General features: G+C 40.8%; 1 protein-coding gene across 2 annotated transcripts in view; it reads left to right on the top strand.

Moving 5' to 3' along the window:
- Positions 1-18,992, top strand: part of RGS12 (regulator of G protein signaling 12) — a 163,588-nt gene that overhangs the window by 71,837 nt on the left and 72,759 nt on the right. For both annotated transcript variants that reach the window (XM_065404923.1, XM_065404924.1), the window contains exon 3: positions 3,007-3,028. In XM_065404923.1, coding sequence (XP_065260995.1) covers positions 3,007-3,028 — 22 coding nt within the window. The remainder of the gene's footprint in view (positions 1-3,006; positions 3,029-18,992) is intronic.

The raw sequence follows: 18,992 nt of genomic DNA, 5'->3' as shown, positions 1-18,992 counted from the left end.
GTCATATGACTGGAGAGGTGTTAACGGGCCAGTCTACCTTGAAGAGTCCCTTAAAATATGTGCTAACTACTTATGCTAAACAATCTGTTGCACCTTGCATTTAGTTGTCTCTCTAAACAGATGTTGGCCCAGTAAAAAACATTACCTCACTGACCTTGTCTCTGTGGCACTGACACGGCTACAACTACACTGCATAGTGTAGACAAGGCACTCTGTCTATAACATATGCCAAATCAGTTGAGTTAAAGCCTTCCATCACCTATCACAAACACTAAAGTCAGTTAACTGGGGGAGTTCTTTTAATGTTTATTTGGAAATCATACTATTCTTCCTTAAGGGCTATAAAATTAAGTAGACCTAACTTACATCGGCATATAGCTGCTGCAGTAATTACATTGCTTGTGCGTGTCTACACTTTGCTCCTTGTGTCAGTGGTGCTCATCCTCACCAGAGCGCTTGCACTGATTGAACTGTCAGTGTGGGGCATTGTGGGATAGCTTCTCAATGCCAGCAACAGTCAATGTAAGCAACACAGTGTCTACACTGACACTGCTTGGACCTAACTATATCGACATTGACTCTACACCTCTTGTGGAGGTGGAGTTATTAAGTAGGTGTAGTGGGGCAGTTACATCGGCAGGAGAGAAAATTTAATGTAGACACTTAGAGAGTTAGGTCGACGTAAGTTGCATTGCATCGACCTAACTTTGTAGTGTAGACCAGGGCTAAGAAATGTTACTTTACAGTTGTTAACTGCCTAATTACTGAAAGGGAAGTAAATGACACACTCTTAAAGGTGCTTGTGACAATTCTGTTAATTTCCATCAATGCCTTTCAAATATAGCAAAAATGTTTGAATTAAGATGCAAACAGTTATGCTAAGGTAACAGACTAGACCTAAAAATGTATTCTGAGAAGTAATCTGATTACTTTTTGCCTGAAAAGTACACCTAAATTCATTTGTTATTTTTATTACCTTTTTGGCAGTCTTTGTTGTTTATGTTCTGAGTAATGGTGTTGAAGTCATAGTATTCAGTATAACCAAAGTTTCACCATGCAATATGTATGAGTAAAACAAAAGGAATCTAAAAACAGTCACTGATCTGTTACTTCCATAAGAGTTTAATAAGTACTATGTAGTGGATTATATTTAGTACACAGTATTCAATCATGTAGATTCCATTTTAAAAGTAACTTTACAATTATTAATTATTATAAAATGCCAGATTTGAATGTGGAATAGTTGCTAGACTGTCATGCAAAATACTTTTCTTATAAGTTAGCATAAAACATTTTATGCACCTTCATGAACACATCATCCCAAATGCTTGAGTCCCTGGGTAGTGCTGTTGAATGAGTTTGAGGGAGATTCACAGATGCTACTTGGATTATATTATTACGCTTTACAAATTCAAAGGGAGAGATTTATTTTTATATAACTTCACAAGAAATGTTTTTTCAGTGATGCATGAAAAGAAAAGCAATGATTAAAAAATCTATTTTGATTAAGATTAGCATAATAAAATGACAGGCTTTGAAAATTCCAAATTACTACTAACTGATTTTTTTTTTTTAAATGGGACCAAATCCGCAGCTGGTGAAGCTAATGGAGCTATACTAATTTATACCACTCAATATTACTGATCTAATACTTAAATATTATACAAAGGACTTCATTTAAAAATGCAATTAAAGTTTTAAAGGTGACTGAAAGTTTTTGTGGATTTTTATTTTTTATTTTTGCTTTTTAATTTGACCTCTGCCCTATTTTTTGTTTCTTTATGATGTACACATCCTGAAAGGAGATATGCAGGTATTTTTTCCCCCACTGATTGTCCCTTATTTGGGAAATATCATAAATGAATAGTCTGAACTTTTATGGTTTTGTTAGAAGACCACTAGGGGGTAAAAATGTGATCATTTAATAAGTTACTTAAAGGGACAAGGGTTTTTGAATAATCAAAGAGGACTTCCCCTATTTAAAATGTTAGTCATTTGAATGGATGCTAACAAAAAAGAATGAACAGAAAAAGTTCGGTCTGACTAAAAATTGCTTCCACCTCTTAGCTTCTGCTCAGCTCAGGGTGGAGAGCAAATATTTGTATACTGTAACAGATGTTCGGGGAATGTTCACACACTAGCTTTTACAAAAGTTTTAACTACCTTAAATTAATTGGCAATCCAAGGTAAGAAGTGTTGTGTAGACAAACCCACATTGTCATCATCTGACTGGTTCTCCACTCATCCTAGGGCCCTAGGCTATGTCAACGCTGCAAAATTTGATGTGAAATCCTTTTGGAGACAAGTGCACAGGTAATGGCTCTCTCAACATAGCTAGTTGAGATCAATACTTTAACTTCCACATAGTGTGTTGGGAGGTATAAGTTGCACCTTGACTAGCTACATTGAGGTAAAAACTACCTGTACCTTGTCTCCACTAGGATTTTACATCAAGATAGCTAACACAATGTAAAAACATTTTTTTCCCCCCAGTAAAGACATATAAAGTCCAGCCTGAATTTCTATTGTAAAACACAAGCGTGGGAAAAAAGAGAACCTTTCAGGTCTTCTTTATACATCATGGAGGGACAAAAAAGGATATGACATATATATATATTTAACTTTTGAAGGTTACCTTTAAGAACATAAAGATCTGGTCTTGCAAACATGTACATACAAGTAACTTTGTAAGCAGTCCTGTTGAACTCAGTGTGAGCACACACATTGGGAAGCAAGTTGCCCAATAAATATTTGTGGGATCAGGCTACAATACGTTAGTTCAATAGCTTGGGAGAAGTTTGGTAGGAGGAGGCAGCAGCTGTTGGAAAATAACTGCTGACTCATTTATACTGTCTCTCCCCTATGTCACTTGGGGCTGATTGATTTTCTGGGTCAAAATGCAAAGACTTATCAGCACTTTCAGTATTGTATGTTACTCAGAAAAGTTTCTCTCTGTATTGTCATGAAATGTATGTAACTCATCTCTTTCTCTCTCTTTTATTGTAGTCTGCAACTGTGTCTGATGGAGGTAAGCTCAAATTTGTTGTCACTTTTATTAGTATTCAGAAAATCAAAGTTCCCACATTAAATAGTGTGGTAAAGTGTGATAAATAAAATGTCATATGACAAGAAGTGTTTGCTTGATAAACATGATGGGCCCATCCTGCAGTCCTTAATGATGCACTGACTTCAGTAGGAATTGTGCCTATGAAAATCCTGAAGGATCAAGCCTAATGTTTACATGTTATATTCCTGTGTTTACTTACATAATTTTTTTGGCATATGCATTTAAATAAATGCATGTTATTACAACTAGAATTCTTCATTTGTGATTTTTTTAAAAAGTTGATCTAGTAGGATATTATTAAATTGGGAACTGATGAAATCTCGCTCTCATTTTTTAAATATCCTTTATGTACTGTATATTCTTTTACCATTGCACTTTTCATCAACAGCATTTCATTTTACATGTTAAAACAAGTTTTTTACTGTTTTGTCTTGCAGAGACTGCTCCTAGCTCATAGGTTAGGTGTGATCTCAGAGCTCTTGTTGAGGCTAAAAGGAGTTTCTTTTTATAACGAAGTAATGCATTCATTTTAGATAAATAAGATGGCATCCTTAAAAACTGAATAAATGTAACCCAACCTGAAGTTCTTGCTGTTCTGGGATAACTATTGGGTCTGAAGAAGTGGGTTTTTTACCCACGAAAGTTTAGGCCCAAATAATTTGTTAGTCTTTAAGGTGCTACCAGATTCCTCATTGTTTTTGTGGATACAGACTAACATGGCTACCCCTCTGATATTGGGTAGAGTCACAATCTATGCTACATTTTGTGATGAGCCATCAGGAATTGAGAAGAGGCTATCTAACTCTTTCATTTGAGAACTCTGAACCAAAATCCACTATTAAGATTAGCATTGCTACTTGGGCCTCCTACTATGCTGGGCTTCAAACAGAGATAAAGAATTGTGTTTAAGTTGAATGGCAGTTCCAGCTAATTAAGGTTCTAATATGGTTTGGCTGGCAAAAGTTTGAGAGAACCTTATTTAAAAACAAAATATTTTTAGCTAAGTTGTAACTAGTGACTGAAGAAATTCAACAATTGCTGTACATTTTTAAAAAAACAAAAACAAAAATGTGTTCTATGTAGGCGAGAACATACTCTTTTAGCATGGCCCTTGCACCATTTGGACCCATCCATATTAACCAACCAAGTTGTGTTAGAAACCAGTTTACCTGGAACAGTTTAAATATGATTCCTTAACAGTATACAAGGCCTTTAGTATAGCTTAGTTTACACTACAGGTGGTTTGCTTCTAGAGTTGCCTCACTTGGTCCTGCAAAGGATCAGTCTTGCGTGTATTTTACCCATTTTGGCTTTCTTCAAGTACTGTATAATATATACTGTTTTATTAGGCAAAAGGACGCAAACATCTGTTTAAGAAACAAGCGAACTAAAACGAAAGAAAGATTCTGAAGCTGGAGGAGGGTAGGGTTAGTTGCCTGTTTTTTTATCTAAGTGGAAGAGTAGCAAAATATATTCACAGCAGCTCTCATTATTCATTCCTCCCCTATCTTTCTTTGTCATTTCTTATAAAAAATGAGGCCTGTTTGGGCTTCAGCCAGAAATAAAACCTTAGACTGAGTTGACTGTGTCATTTTGCTTGCAGCTAACTTATCCCATCAAGTATTTTCTCTTCTTCAGTTGTCACCACTGTCACAGCATTTGGATGGGAGGTAGAACATAGAGTCTGTTTGAAGCCCACCCACCAATTTGCCATGGGATAACAGGGGAAAAGGCAGTGTGCACCTATTCCATCTCTTGTTTCTTAAACAGAGGTTATATCTTCACTGTAAAAAGGTGTGTTTTTACAGTGAGTAGTCTGTCTTGATGGAATATTCTAGCAGAGACAAGACAGGGTTTTTTTTTTTTTTTTTTTTTACCTCAATGTAGCTAGTCAAGATAAAAGCCCTAGGTGAAAGGTGTAGGGTTGACCCTGACTGACTATATCGAGATAAAAACTATAATGCCTTGTCTCCACTAAAATTTTACATCCAGTTAGCTCTCTTGAGTTTCCCATCTCAGTGTAAAAACACATCTTTTTATCTGCAATCAAGACATAGCCTAACATGCAGACAGTGTTTCTAGGTTTACTAATCTGAATATTGTACAGACAGCTAATTCCACAAGAAATGATTTTTGTGTCCTGAAAGTTTATGTATTATAAATTTGTTGGTCTGAAAAAAGATTATCTGCTTGTCTACAATGAAAAGTATTTCTCCTTCATGGCAAGTCTAATCTCCATTGGCTGAGGAAATGGGAACCCTGAAGTAGCACTCCCTTGATAGTAACATCAAGCACAGTGTACTTCCATTTGTCAGTTTTATTAGAGATCTCTGGCTTGTCATGTTCCGCTCCTCCAGTATTGTTACTGAAGTTATTTTCAAGTCTAGGGATAATTGTATTTTCACAATTAATACTGTAGAATTTGGTGGAGTCGTGAAGTCTGAGGGCTGTGTAGGTTGCAGAGGTAAATGAACAGATTGTAACTTGCACTCAGTATTCTGTTCTATATCCTAGTATTTTATCTGTCTTGTCAGTTAGTGCTGAAGTTTTAACACCATACACTCTCTCAATTTTTAAGGTACCAGTGGGTCCTAAGTTCTGTACAAAGCTATAAAATGTAGACTATGTGAAGAATAATATTTAATAAATGCTTAACTATATAGAAGATAAACTGGAAAAATAAGATCCAAGAGAAGGGAGTGAAACCAGAAAAGTTGAATAGAAATAAAATCTTAACTAATTTCAGCTATAGCTTCACTAGGTATAATGTTCTGATTAATGTCTATACGACAATTTCAGACTTTTACTTTCTTTGAAAATGTCACAGCAATGATTTTTTTCTATTTTTTTTTTTTATTTCAGCACTTCATTAGAAGACCCACAGAATTACGTATTTTCAGGCTTGTCTAGGTTAGAGGAATTTGCTCCAGTGTAACAGCATTAATATAGTTACACGATGCAAATTTCCCTTACCTATACAAGCCATTTATGTTAGTATGTCCACTTGTAAAAATAATTATGTGTATTTAAATCTATCCTTGCAACTAGAACAGGGAGCACAGCAACTTTTTTTCTCTCAAATCACTAGTGCCTCATGTTATGTAAAAGCTTTACATTAGAGTCTGGCTTTGGATGCTGATTGCTCAAAGCCGTATTCAGTCAGATTGTGTACTAACTCCAAATGTGCATGTTTGGGTTGTCACCACCAAAATAAAAAGGTATATATTCCCACTGGCCAACATTTTCAGATTTGGACACCTTCAGTTATGTACCCGAATCCAGATTGAGACAAATTAAATAAATGGCTTGATTTTCAGAAGTGCTATGCAGCCACTGCACTCATTTAAGTCAGTAGGATTTGATAGGGTTTGAGCACCTCCTAAAATCAAGCCACTTATTTAGGTGCCTAACTTAAGACACCCAAGTTTGAAAATGTTGTCATTTTCTTCAGTGGGTGGGAGGAAAAAGATCATTATGGGGAAATTATAGTAAGTACATTTCCCTTGAAGTTTTAATAGATACTTGAAAATAAGTCTTACAGGCTGTCACTGAAGGAAGGCTAAACCTATAACCTCTCTTCCTCCTGTATTTCCTCTCCTTCATCCCTCTGCCCTCAACTGACCAACTGCCCTTTGTACAAGGTGAAGAGTTCTTCTAAATCTAACTTTCTTGAAGCTGAATTTTGAGCTCTTAACAAACTCACAGTTCACACACCAAATTCTGTCCTCAGGGCAATAAAAATACCAACTTCGTGAGGGTTCAAAAAACTGGCTCAGTTTTTCTTGTGTGCATGTCATTGGGGAAATATTAAGGGCAGTAGCCTATCAGAACAGAGGGATTTGCATAACCGGTGTGGAGTTATTCAGGAATAACTGTACATATACTACTCTCTTCAGATGGACTAATGGTGATCAGCTAAAGAACAGGGATTTGCTTACTGAATAATAACTGAGAAATAAACAATAAAATCTGATTTACATAATGACTCACAGTTAGTGTGACCAGATGTCCCGATTTTATAGGGACAATCCTGATTTTTGGGGCTTTTTCTTATATAGGCACCTATTACCACCCACCTCTTGTCACTATTTTTCACACTTGCTATCTGGTCACCCTACTCACAGCCAGTCAAAATGCAGAAAATCATAAAATTGAGAAATGAGGTTATTGGTACGGATCAGTAACTATACTGCGCCTTTGCCCTGGGATCTGCAGAAACCATTTTATTTCACTATCATTTCTTGTAATTCTTGTTCTCTGAGGCTGTGTCTACAATAGCCTTTTCTCCCCACACTTCCAACTATTGGTACCATTGGTACAGTGGGCGCACTAGCATCAATAGAGTGCAGGTTTGCTGGTGTTTCAAACATTGTGCCATTTAGGCCAACTCAGAGAGACAGTAGTTAAAATGCCAGATGTCTTCACTCCACTCTTACCATTGCTATCACTGATGGAATTTCACAAGGGGGAAATGTTAAGCATAATATAGGGTTGACAAGATCAGTGGGTATACATTTACAGTATATCAGCACTCATCCACCTGGCCTTCCTTCTCAGAGATGTGGGCATTTATTGGTCACTGAAATACCCAGACAGTAGGTGAGGTAATTTAACACTTCAGAATTTTGAAGTATGTAATTTCTGACCTGTCACCCCTCCCCTCAGATTGGTTCCACAAAGTGAGTGTCTATTATTACTTTCAAAGAATAGTAATTGCATGTATGTGAATGTTTAAGCTCTACATTTTGAGCTCTTCTAAAGCATTTCACTGTAATTGCTGCTGCTTGTGGATGCTGCTTTGTTGTTCTCATCACCAGAACTAGTTTATTTTTTCATAAGTAATCTGTTTGGAAACCTTAGAATGTTTACAACTGCAAAATAATATAGAACGACATTTTAAAAACACAACCACAGAAGATGCAATAAAAATGTGACAATTCTAAAAAAAAATAGATAAGAATAGTGTTTCAAAGTTGCAAATAGCTGATGAATTGTCTCCTCTAACAGACCTATGACTTATCTTTTAGTTCTTATACCACTAGTCCACAGTTACAGTAGATGGATTCCACTGTAACATAAATAATTAAAGCTTCTTTAGCAACAGTGGTGAAAGGTCTTTTCTTTAAATTATTTATGTAGCATTTTATAGTGCTCTGTGTTAAGTATACTGTTGGTTTCCTCAGCTTGAAGCCATGAGGGAAAAGAATCAGTTTTCTCAAAAGTATGTAAAAGGCTAATAGGAATTGTTGGAGGAAAAGACATTAGCTTGCCTTATCCAGGAAGAAGTTACAAAGGAAAAATGTCCCAAACTGAGGAAAGAATCTTCACCCAATGTGCCTTGGGGAATTACACCTGAATTTGGTATGGATTCAGAAGGATGGTTTTCAGTGAATGGTTTGAAGTATTTGGTTAAGTGGCACCACAGTGGCTCTTATCAGCTTTATCCAGGTAATGTCTTTAGTGATTATACAGAATATCTTCATCCTGCGACTGTAGGCATTTAGTAATTACCAGGAATATGCTGAGCTGCTCATTATAAAAAAGTTGGTTGTCTGAAATATTATTGTAGATTTTATTAAAGGATGCATACAAATAAATCATCACTGAAATATATTCTGACCTTATTCTTTTGCAAGGTTTAAATCAGAGCTTTCAAAGCCAGATTATCTTTTTAACACTTTTCAATATTTAATTGATAAGAACAATGCATGTTCTTTGGAATAGCAATCTGTTTTGTGAATAAAACAAAACAAAAATAACTCAAAAGGTGTATCATGCTTCTTATGAAGGATTTAGGTTTGTGTAGAGTAAGTTAGCCAGTCTGTCACATATGTACGTAATCAAGAAAATAAAATGAAACAGACTCCCTGTCCATGGAGTGGCAGATTTCCTCCTCTTCATTTTTATTTTTATTTGAAAAATTGGGAAACTTCTTATAGGTATATCATGATGTGTGCTATCTTTTAAGCCATAGAGCGAATTAGTTTGCTAGATGTTTTATAGATCGATTTCTGTTTCTCCCCTTAGACAATGGCATGTTTTAGTGTCAGCATTGTGGTGCAGCTGCTTACATGTTGTACGTTTACTAAGGTTAATAGGTTTCTGTGTTTTGTATCATCTATTCTGATTTCAGTATAGAAAACCAAAGTGGCAAATTGAACAAGACTTTTAAAAAATATATATTTTTGTCCATAGTATGGATTCAAGTACTGTTGTCATCTGGGTGGGAATTAAAGAATAAAAGAAAAAATTGTTGTTGTTTGTTGGAAGAAAATGAGGAACAAAACTACAATTGCTCCTTTGAGAGATGATAGCAGTGGTCCTAGAATAGGATGAAATAAAATGCAGTGTAAAAATGTCCTGGAGCATATTAACTCATGGACAAAGAAGGCTGAGAGGAGTAGTTGGTGAGTATGTAAAGAAACTAGGAGGGTTCTGGGTGTGGCCAATGTGAACAGTCATTTCAAAGCATATTTGAATGTCATAAGTATGTATAGATGTCTTTGAGGGGCTGGAGGAAAATAATCATTTTAAGAAATTTTGGGACAAAGGCAAAGAGTAACTTTGATCACTCAAGCCCACTATTTTTTTTCAGAGAAGTGTCCTAGGATTCCTAGATTCAACAAACTGTTAATCTTTGGTTTCAACCAGAAGAGCCAAAATGAGTCAGATGCTAGCCATTATGGAGATTAAAGCATGGTGTGTGTGTCACCGTTCTGGGGGCACTCAGGACTGAGAATCACCTTGTTACCCCCTGTCTCCAGCCTGAGAGAGTATTGCCTGTGCCTGGCTTGATGTCAGCTCCCTAAGGTCACCAGTCTTTCAGGAAATCAAGCAGTCTCCTTGGGGCTACGCCAGCCCTTTCTTCACCTTGCAGGTTGACAATAGATTCATCCCAGTTCATGAGTCACTTTGAATCATTCCCTTGTGATCCTCTGTCCCAAAGGAACATTGTGCCCCACTTTACTGGTTTTAAATAAGAACATAAGAATGGCCATACTGGGTCAGACCAATGGTCCATTTAGCCCAGTATCCTGCCTTTTGACAGTATCCGGTACCAGATACTTCTGAGGGAATGAACAGAACAGGGCAATTTATCAAGTGATCCATCCGCTGTCACCCACTCCCACCTTCTGAGCGTTGGAGGCTTAGGGCAGGGGTTCTCACAACCAATTTTTTGGTGGCCTCAGAGTGCAGCCACCAACTCTCACTGGTGGCCGCACTGACGCTTTTTCCTGAAATACTTAATTAACTTTAGGAAAAACAATTAAATATGCACAGATGCACATCCAAATCATTGTAATGTATATTTGTAGGGTTTTTTTTGGCAGACTCAGTAATAAAAATAATGCTGCCTCCCCCTTGGGGAGTGAAATTTGTATATTTGTTAATATCACAGCACTCTTAGTAGCTTCCTGGGAGGCTGTGAAAAGTGATAAATGATGTTAACAAACATACAAGTATCACTTTTCACAGATAGCTACTAAGTCTGCTGTGAAAAATGGATACTTGCATGTTTGTTAATATCACTTTTTTCAGCAAGCCCCAGAACCCATTAAGCCCTGGATGGGGGAGGGGGAGCAAAGGGGGAGGTAGCGGGGGGCCAGAGGCGATGGTGGGATGGATGTGGGGCAAGGGGAGGCAGTGCGGGTTCATGACGATGGGAGGGAAGGGGATGGATGCTGGGCTGTGGGAGGCAGCCGGGGGCCAGTGGCAATGGGGATGGGTGAAGAGGCCCACTGTTGCGTGGCCAGAGCCAGGGCCTGGTGTCTGCTGCCAGGTGGCCAGGGCTATGGCTCAGTGCCTGTGGCCAGAGCCCAGAGCTGGGGACAGGAACTGTGTAGCTGGAGCCAGGTATCTGAGCTCGTTGCCGCACAGCCGGAGCTGTGGGTCAGCGCCCGGGGCCAGTGACTGCTGCTACACGGCCAGAGCCCAGAGCTGGGTGCTGGAGCCTGGGGCTGCATGGCTGGAGCCAAGAGTCATCGCCCACTATTGCGTGACTGGAGCCAGTGCTTGCTGCTGTGCAGCCTGGGCCAGGGGTCGGCACCTGGGGCCAGCTCCCGCCACCACATGGCCGGAGCCCAGGAACAGAGCTGTGGGTTGGCACCTGCTGCCATCTAGCTAGAGCAGGGGATCAGCGCTGGGGCTGCGTGGCTGGAGCCTGGGGCCAGCGTCCGCCAACACATGGCTGGAACTGCTGTCCAGAGGCCAACTGAAGCTCCAGAGCCAGGTGTCACCTGCTGCCCCATGGCCAGAGCCAGGGATTGGCGCCCAAAGCCCTGTGGTTGGAGCCCACTGCCGTGCAGCTGGGGCTGGGGGTCGTCAGCACCTGGGGCCAGCGCCTTTCACTGCGCGGCCGGAGCTTGGGACTGGAGCCGGGGGCCAGCGCCTGCTGCCACACAGCTGGAACCAGGGGCCGGAGGCTGAAGTCCCGCAGCTGGAGGCCAGGGCCACCTGGCTGGAGCCGGGGGAGGGGGCGGTTAGTATTCACTCCCCTGCGGTTGGAGCCTGGGGCTCTATGGCCAGTCTCCTGAAGTCCCGCCGCTGGAGACTGCTGCCCAAACTCTGTCTCCCCAAGGTGGGTCAAGAACTCACCTTACTCCTGCAGCGTTGTGCCCCACCTCTCTCCAGAAGCGGTGCAGGGCAGCACATCCAGGAGCAACAAGGAGTGAGTGGGAGGGGCCAATGCTTTGTGCCCCCCCCCCCATCACTGCCCAGGAGACTGTCATGGCTGCATGAAAACCCCCTGGTGGCCGTATTTGAGAAATGTTGGCTTAGGGACACACAGAGCATGGGGTTGCATCCCTGACCATCTTGGCTAATAGCCATAGATGTTTCTGTCCTCCATGAACTTATCTAATTCTTTTTTGAATCCAGTTATATTTTGGCCTTTGCAACATCCCATAGTAATGAGTTCCAGAGGTCATCTGTGTGTTGTGTGAAGAAGTACTTCCTTGTGTTTGTTTTAAACCTCCTGCCTATTAATGTAATTGGGTGACCCCTGGTTTGTGTGCTATGTGAAGGAGTAAATAATGTTTCCTTATTCACCTTCTTCACGTTCATGATTTTATAGGCCTCTGTCATATCCCCCCTTTGTTGTCTCTTTTCTAAGCTGCACAGTCCCAGTCTTTTTAATCTCTCCTCCTATGGAAGCTGTTCCATACCACTAATCATTTTTGTTGTCCTTCTCTGTACTTTTTCCAATTCTAATATATCTTTTTTGAGATGGGGAAACCAGAACTGCACACAATATTCAAGGTGTGGGAGTACCATGGATTAATATAGAGACATTATGATATTTTCTGTCTTATTATCTATCCCTTTTCTAATGGTTCCGAATATTCTGTTACCTTTTTTGACTGCTGCTGCACATTGAGCAGTCATTTTCAGAGACGTAGCCACAATGACTCCAAGATCTCTTGCTTGAGTTGGGATTATGTTTTTCAATGTGCATTACTTTGCTTTAATCAACATTGAATTTCATCTGCCATTTTCTTGCCTAGTTGCACAGTTTTGTGAGATCCCTTTGTAACTCTTTGCAGTCTGCTTTGGACTTAACTATCTTGAGTAATTTAGTATTGTCCTCAAACTTTGCCACCCCACAGTTTACCCCTTTTCCAGATCATTTATGTATATGTTGAACAGTGCTGGTTCTAGTCAGATACTAGGGGATCCTGCTATTTATTGCTCTCTATTGTGAAAACTGCCCATTTATTCCTACCCTTTGTTTCCTATATTTTAATCAGATACTGATCCATGAGAGGACTTTCCCTCTTATCACATGATTGTCTACTTTGCTTAAGGGCCTTTGGTGAGGAACCTTGTCAACATCTTTCTGAAAGTCCAAGTACACTATATCCACTGGATCACCCTTGTTCACATGTTTGTTGATCCCTCACAAAGAATTCTGATCAATTGGTGAGGCATGATTTCCCTTTACTAAAGTAGTGTTGAATCTTCCCCCAACTGATTGTGTTCATCTATGCGTCTGATAATTCTGTTCTTTACTATGTTTAAACCAATTTGCCTGGTACTGAAGTTAGGCTTATCAGCCTGTAATTGCCAAGGTGGCTTCTGGAGCCTTTTTTTAAAAATTGGTGTAACAAAAGCTATCTGCCAGTCATCTGGTACAGCAATTGATTTAAGTAATAGGTTATATAACATGGTTATATAACACAGCAATTTCATATACGAGTTCCTTCAGAACTCTTGGGCGAATACCATCTGGTCCTGGTGACTTACTACTGTTTAATTTATCAATTTGTTCCCAAACTTCCTCTACTGACACCTCAATTTAGGATAGTTCCTCAGATTTGTCTCCTAAAAAGAATGGCTCATGTATGTGACTCTTCCCCCACATCCTTTGCAGTGAAGATGGATGCAAAGAATTCATTTAGCTTCTCCACAATAGTCGTCTCTTCCTTGAGTGCTTCTTTAGCAGTTTGATTGTCCAGTGGCCCACTGATTGGCAGGCTTCGTGCTTCTGATGTACTTAAAAAAACCTTAAACCACCTTAAATCACCTCTTCTGTAAACCACGCAGCACTTGTGAGCAATTTTATAATTAAACAAAAGTAGATTTATTTAAGAAAGAATTATGATTTAGTTATAAACAAGAGAGTGTGGTGGAAACAAATGGTTGCAATACAAAACAAAACCATAAAACGTGAACCCGGTCCTTTCTTACCTATTAAAGTAGGTTCCCCCCCACCCCCAAAGTTCAGTCTCATACAGAGCTGACTGGCTTCACAGAACCAGGAACCAATTTTTCATGAGAACTTAATGTTCTCCACAAGTTGTCTCCTGAATGAAAGGATTCAGAGGACTTCCCTCTCCTCTCTATTATATTTAAACAGCCTTTGGTTTCTATTCATAGACAGGGCAAAACTGCTGCCTTGTTGTAATGTTCCTTTCTTACATTTAAGAGGTTTTGATTGTTTACAGTTGTCTCTGATGGTTTTCCATTGATAGTCTTGGGATTGAGCAAGGCTATTGTATTTCAGGGTAGGGTGACATCACTGAGACATATTATCCCCATGTGCCTAATTTCCCCCCAAAGTCCTTAAAGCATGCTTTCAGTATAAATACATTAGTCCTTAAATTTACATACATCTCACAATGATTGACTTTTAACAAGTTATAAGCTTTCTGTTGATACCTTGCATGTGACTCCTTATGGATAGGGACCCTTTGCCAAGGAACTTTTGTGTCACAGTGGGGTATTTGGGGAGGGAATTTGAAAGATGAATCTGGCTCAGTACTAGAGTATGCAATTAGATGTGACTAGCCAAGAGGGTTTGTGTATACAAAGTGGAAATGGAGTCCTTGGAAGCAGTAGCTAGGTATAACAAAGAACCAGCACTCATAGGCGGCGAGTTATATGGGCTCGTGGTGGCCATGCTCCACCAATATTTAGGAACATGGGCCTGGCTCCACCAATGTTTGGGCTTACTGCGCTTTGGGAGGCCCTGCGCTTTACAGGGACGCAGGGTCCAGGGCGGCCTGGGGGCTTAGCAGGGGGCCTGACGCCGGCAGCAGCGAGCGACCCAGCCCCAGCCCGGCCAGCTTTGCTCCACACCGCCCTGCCTGCTCCTGGCTTCACTCAGGGGAGAGGGCGAAGCCAGAAAGAGGCAGGGCGGGGTTTGGGGAAAGGGGTGGAATGGGGGGGTGAGGTGGCCGGGTTGCTCACTGCTGCCGGCGCCAGGCCTCCTGCTAAGCCCCCAGGCCACCCTGGACCCCACGTCCCCTTGAAGTGCGGGGCCCCGGGGCAGTTGCCCCGGTCCGTCCTATGGATGGGGCAGCTCTGCCTGGACCCCATGTCCCCCTGAAGCGTGGGGGCCCCCATAGGACGGACCGGCTCTGCTTGGATCCGTTCTGGGCACCATCAAAAATTATACAAACCTGGTGCCCATGCCAGCACTTGCAAACAGGAAAGCAGGGACTAGGATAAAATGAGGAATTCTGAAGGCCCTCCCAAAACTGTTTTGAGAGGAACTGTGGGTATTGCTTTCAGAAACCATTTGGGGAGGGGTAAGGAGACGGGATTCAGATTGAGAAGCCACAAGAGAACTAGTGGAGACAGTGTACTACAGAATGATTATTTTGTGCACTGAGCAGACAAATCTCAGACTCTTCTTTCTAGCTGACCCTCAGTTGCCATTTGCACAGCTCCATCAGAGATCTGCGCAAAGCAAAGTCATTTTAATTTGTAAATTCACACCTACTCTACTCTGAGATTACCTTAATCCCAGTCATTGAAACAGATTGCCGCACAGTAAAGTAAAATAAATAGAGGCACTTATTAATACTTCTGGAAAAAAATCTTGTCCCATGTTTTCAGATTAACAGAAACCATTGCAGAAATCTGTGCAGATTTTGGAAGGACACTGACTGAACATGTATTTGGGATTAGAAAGGAACTTTCAGGTTAATTGTTTTGGAATATTCATTCATATTAATAGTTAAAAATTTCCTTTTCTGAAATAATCTGAATTGTTTTAATAAAATCTGTAAGTATTTACAATTCTGGGACTATTTTAAGATGGTTCTTGTGGCCCAAATCCCAGTTCCTATTGGCTGGGAACTGTGGCCAATGGAACTCCGGAGGCGGTGCCTGCAGGCGGAGGCAGCACATGGAGCTAGGAGCTGAGGGAGGGAAGTTCCTGTCGCCTTTCCGGGGAGCCCTCTCCCCGGTAAGTACCGCCCTGCACCCCAGCCCTGAGCCCTCCCCCCGCCAGCTCTTGCTGCTAGGGGGCAGCAGGGGCCTAAGACTGCCCCAGCAGCAGCCAGCGTGACTGGCCCAGGGGCTACCCGAGCTGCTCAGGCAGATCCCAAGCCAGCTGCTGCTGCAGAAGTCACCGAGGTCACAGAAAGTCATGGAATCCGTGACCTCATGGAGCCTTAATAATAAGACAGAAAATATCATGTTGCCGCTATATAAATCCATGGTACGCCCACTTCCTGAATACTGCGTGCAGATGTGGTCACCCCATCTCAAAAAAAGATGTACTGGAATTAGAAAAGATTCAGAAAAGGGCAACAAAAATGATTAGCGGTATGGAACTGCTTCCGTATGAGGAGAGATTAATAAGACTGGGACTTTTCAGCTTGGAAAAGAGATGACTAAGGGGGGATATGATTGAGGTCTATAAAACCATGACTGGTGTGGAGAAAGTAAATAAGGAAGTGTTTATTTACTCCTCATAACACAAGAACCATGGGTCACCAAATGAAATTAATAGGCAGTAGGTTTAAAACAAACAAAAGGAAAAAGCAACAGAGGGTCCTGTGGCACCTTTAAGACTAACAGAAGTATTGGGAGCATAAGCTTTCGTGGGTAAGAACCTCACTTCTTCAGATGCAAGTAATGGAAATCTCCAGAGGCAGGTATAAATCAGTATGGAGATAAGGAGGTTAGTTCAATCAGGGAGGGTGAGGTGCTCTGCTAGCAGTTGAGGTGTGAACACCAAGGGAGGAGAAACTGCTTCTGTAGTTGGATAGCCATTCACAGTCTTTGTTTAATCCTGATCTGATGGTGTCAAATTTGCAAATGAACTGGAGCTCAGCAGTTTCTCTTTGGAGTCTGGTCCTGAAGTTTTTTTGCTGTAAGATGGCTACCTTTACATCTGCTATTGTGTGGCCAGGGAGGTTGAAGTGTTCTCCTACAGGTTTTTGTATATTGCCATTCCTGATATCTGACTTGTGTCCATTTATCCTCTTGCGTAGTGACTGTCCAGTTTGGCCAATGTACATAGCAGAGGGGCATTGCTGGCATATGATGGCATATATAACATTGGTGGACATGCAGGTGAATGAGCCGGTGATGTTGTAGCTGATCTGGTTAGGTCCTGTGATGGTGTTGCTGGTGTAGATATGTGGGCAGAGTTGGCATCGAGGTTTGTTGCATGGGTTGGTTCCTGAGTTAGAGTTGTTATGGTGCGGTGCGTGGTTGCTAGTGAGAATATGCTTAAGGTTGGCGGGTTGTCTGTGGGCGAGGACTGGCCATTGTGAGAGACAGTCCAGGTTGGAGAGTTAAGGGAGCACAGCGGTTCCATGGTCCCAGGCTGCGCACCAGGGATCCAGTCACAGTATTCATCCAAGAGTTCTGAAGGAACTCAAACATGAAATTGCAGAACAACTAACTGGTATATAACCTATCAATTTATTAATTGGTTCAGCACTTCATCAAGTGCTGTCTCTCCTCGCTAGTGACAAGCAGCAAGCTGTTATCGCTCAGCACAACTGCATGTGGAGTCCCACAACGAGCTAGATTGCATGAATGCTCCCAGAGCCCCTCATGAATCACGCAGAGAAAGGCACCAGCCAAATCCCCCCAGCTCCCAGCCTTGTACCTCAGGAATATACCGTCTTGCACTGCTCTAGATGAGCTGTGCAAATTTATTAATTGGTTCAGCACTTCATCAATAGAAAGTGGATTCTCTAAGCAGATTTACCACACACTTTGGGCAAACTCACTGGTAAAGATAAACAGTTAAACAAGTTTATTGATTACAAAAGATAGATTTTAAGTGATTATAAGTGCTAGGCAAAAAGTCAGTTAGTTACTAAAATAAAATAAAATGTAAGCACACAGTCTAAACTCTCAACCCTATTAGACTGGGTAACATTTAGATTAAGAATTTTTTCTCTTCCCACTGGATATTGCAGTCCTTAATACATAGGTTTGTTCCTTAAACCTGGGCATTTTTTTGGTCCTTCTAGTGGGTTTTTTATTTATTGTGAACCTCTGTTACAGTGTTTTTAAATAGTCCCCTTGCAGTTTGCAGCCATTTGACCTTTCAGCTGTTCCTTTTAATTTCCGTTTAACTACCTTCTTCATTTTGTTTAGTTCTCCTTTTTGAAGTTAAATGCTTTTGAAGTTTGGTTTCTTTGGAATTTCCCTCCCTTCAATGATGTTAAATTTAATTACATTATGGTCGCTATTCCTAAGCGGTTCAGCTGTATTCACCTCTTGGACTAGATCCTGTTCTCCACTTAGGACTAAATCAAGAATTGCCTCTTCTTTTGTGGGTTCCAGGACAAGATGCTCCAAGAAGCAGTCATTTATGGTGTCTAGAAATTTTATCTCTACATCCTGAGGTGACATTACCCAGTCAATATGACGATAGTTGAAATTCCCTTTTATTATTGCATTTTCTGTTAGTCTTTCTAATCTCCCTGAGCATTTCACAGTCACTGTCACCATCTTGGCCATTTGGTTGGTAGTTCTCTTATTGTTCAAGCATAGAATTTCTATCCATAGAGATTCTGTGGTACAGTTTGATTTCATTTAAGATTTTTATTGTATTTGACTCTATGCTTTCTTTCACATACACTAGCATGACCTACTCTGTCATTCCTGTATGTTTTGAACCCTGGTATTACTGTATCCCATTGATTATCCTCATTTCACTAAGTTCCTGTGATGCCTATTACATCATTATCCTCATTTACTACTACGCACTCCATCTTAGCATTTGTATATAAGCACGTGTACATTTTATCGATCTTCAGTTGCTTACTTTCAAGTGTTGTATTTAAATGGGACTCTCATGTTTGATTTCTTTCCTCACTATCTACTATTTGTACTTTACCAATGTCTTTCCTTTATATAGAGTTCCTCTTTAATAAATTTATCCATAAGGGAAGTCTCTGTCCGTACCATATGCTCCTCTGTGCCTGTTGGCTTTCCCCCAGCCCTTAGTTTAAAAAATCCTCTATAATTTAACATTTAACCTTTTAAATTTTACATGTCAGCAGTCTGGTCCCATTTTGGTTTAGGTGGAGCCCATCCTTCCTGCATAGGCTCCTCCTTTCCCAAAAGGTTCCCAGTTTCTAATAAACCTAAAACCCTCCTCCCTACACAATTGTCTCATACACACATTGAGACCTTGGAGTTCTGCCTGTCTTTCTGGCCCTATGCATGG

The sequence above is a fragment of the Emys orbicularis genome, chromosome 5 (assembly GCF_028017835.1).
Source record: "Emys orbicularis isolate rEmyOrb1 chromosome 5, rEmyOrb1.hap1, whole genome shotgun sequence".
NCBI lineage: Eukaryota > Metazoa > Chordata > Testudines > Emydidae > Emys > Emys orbicularis.
Note: the sequence above shows the minus strand (reverse complement) of the source record. Positions and strands in the feature narration are given on the sequence as shown.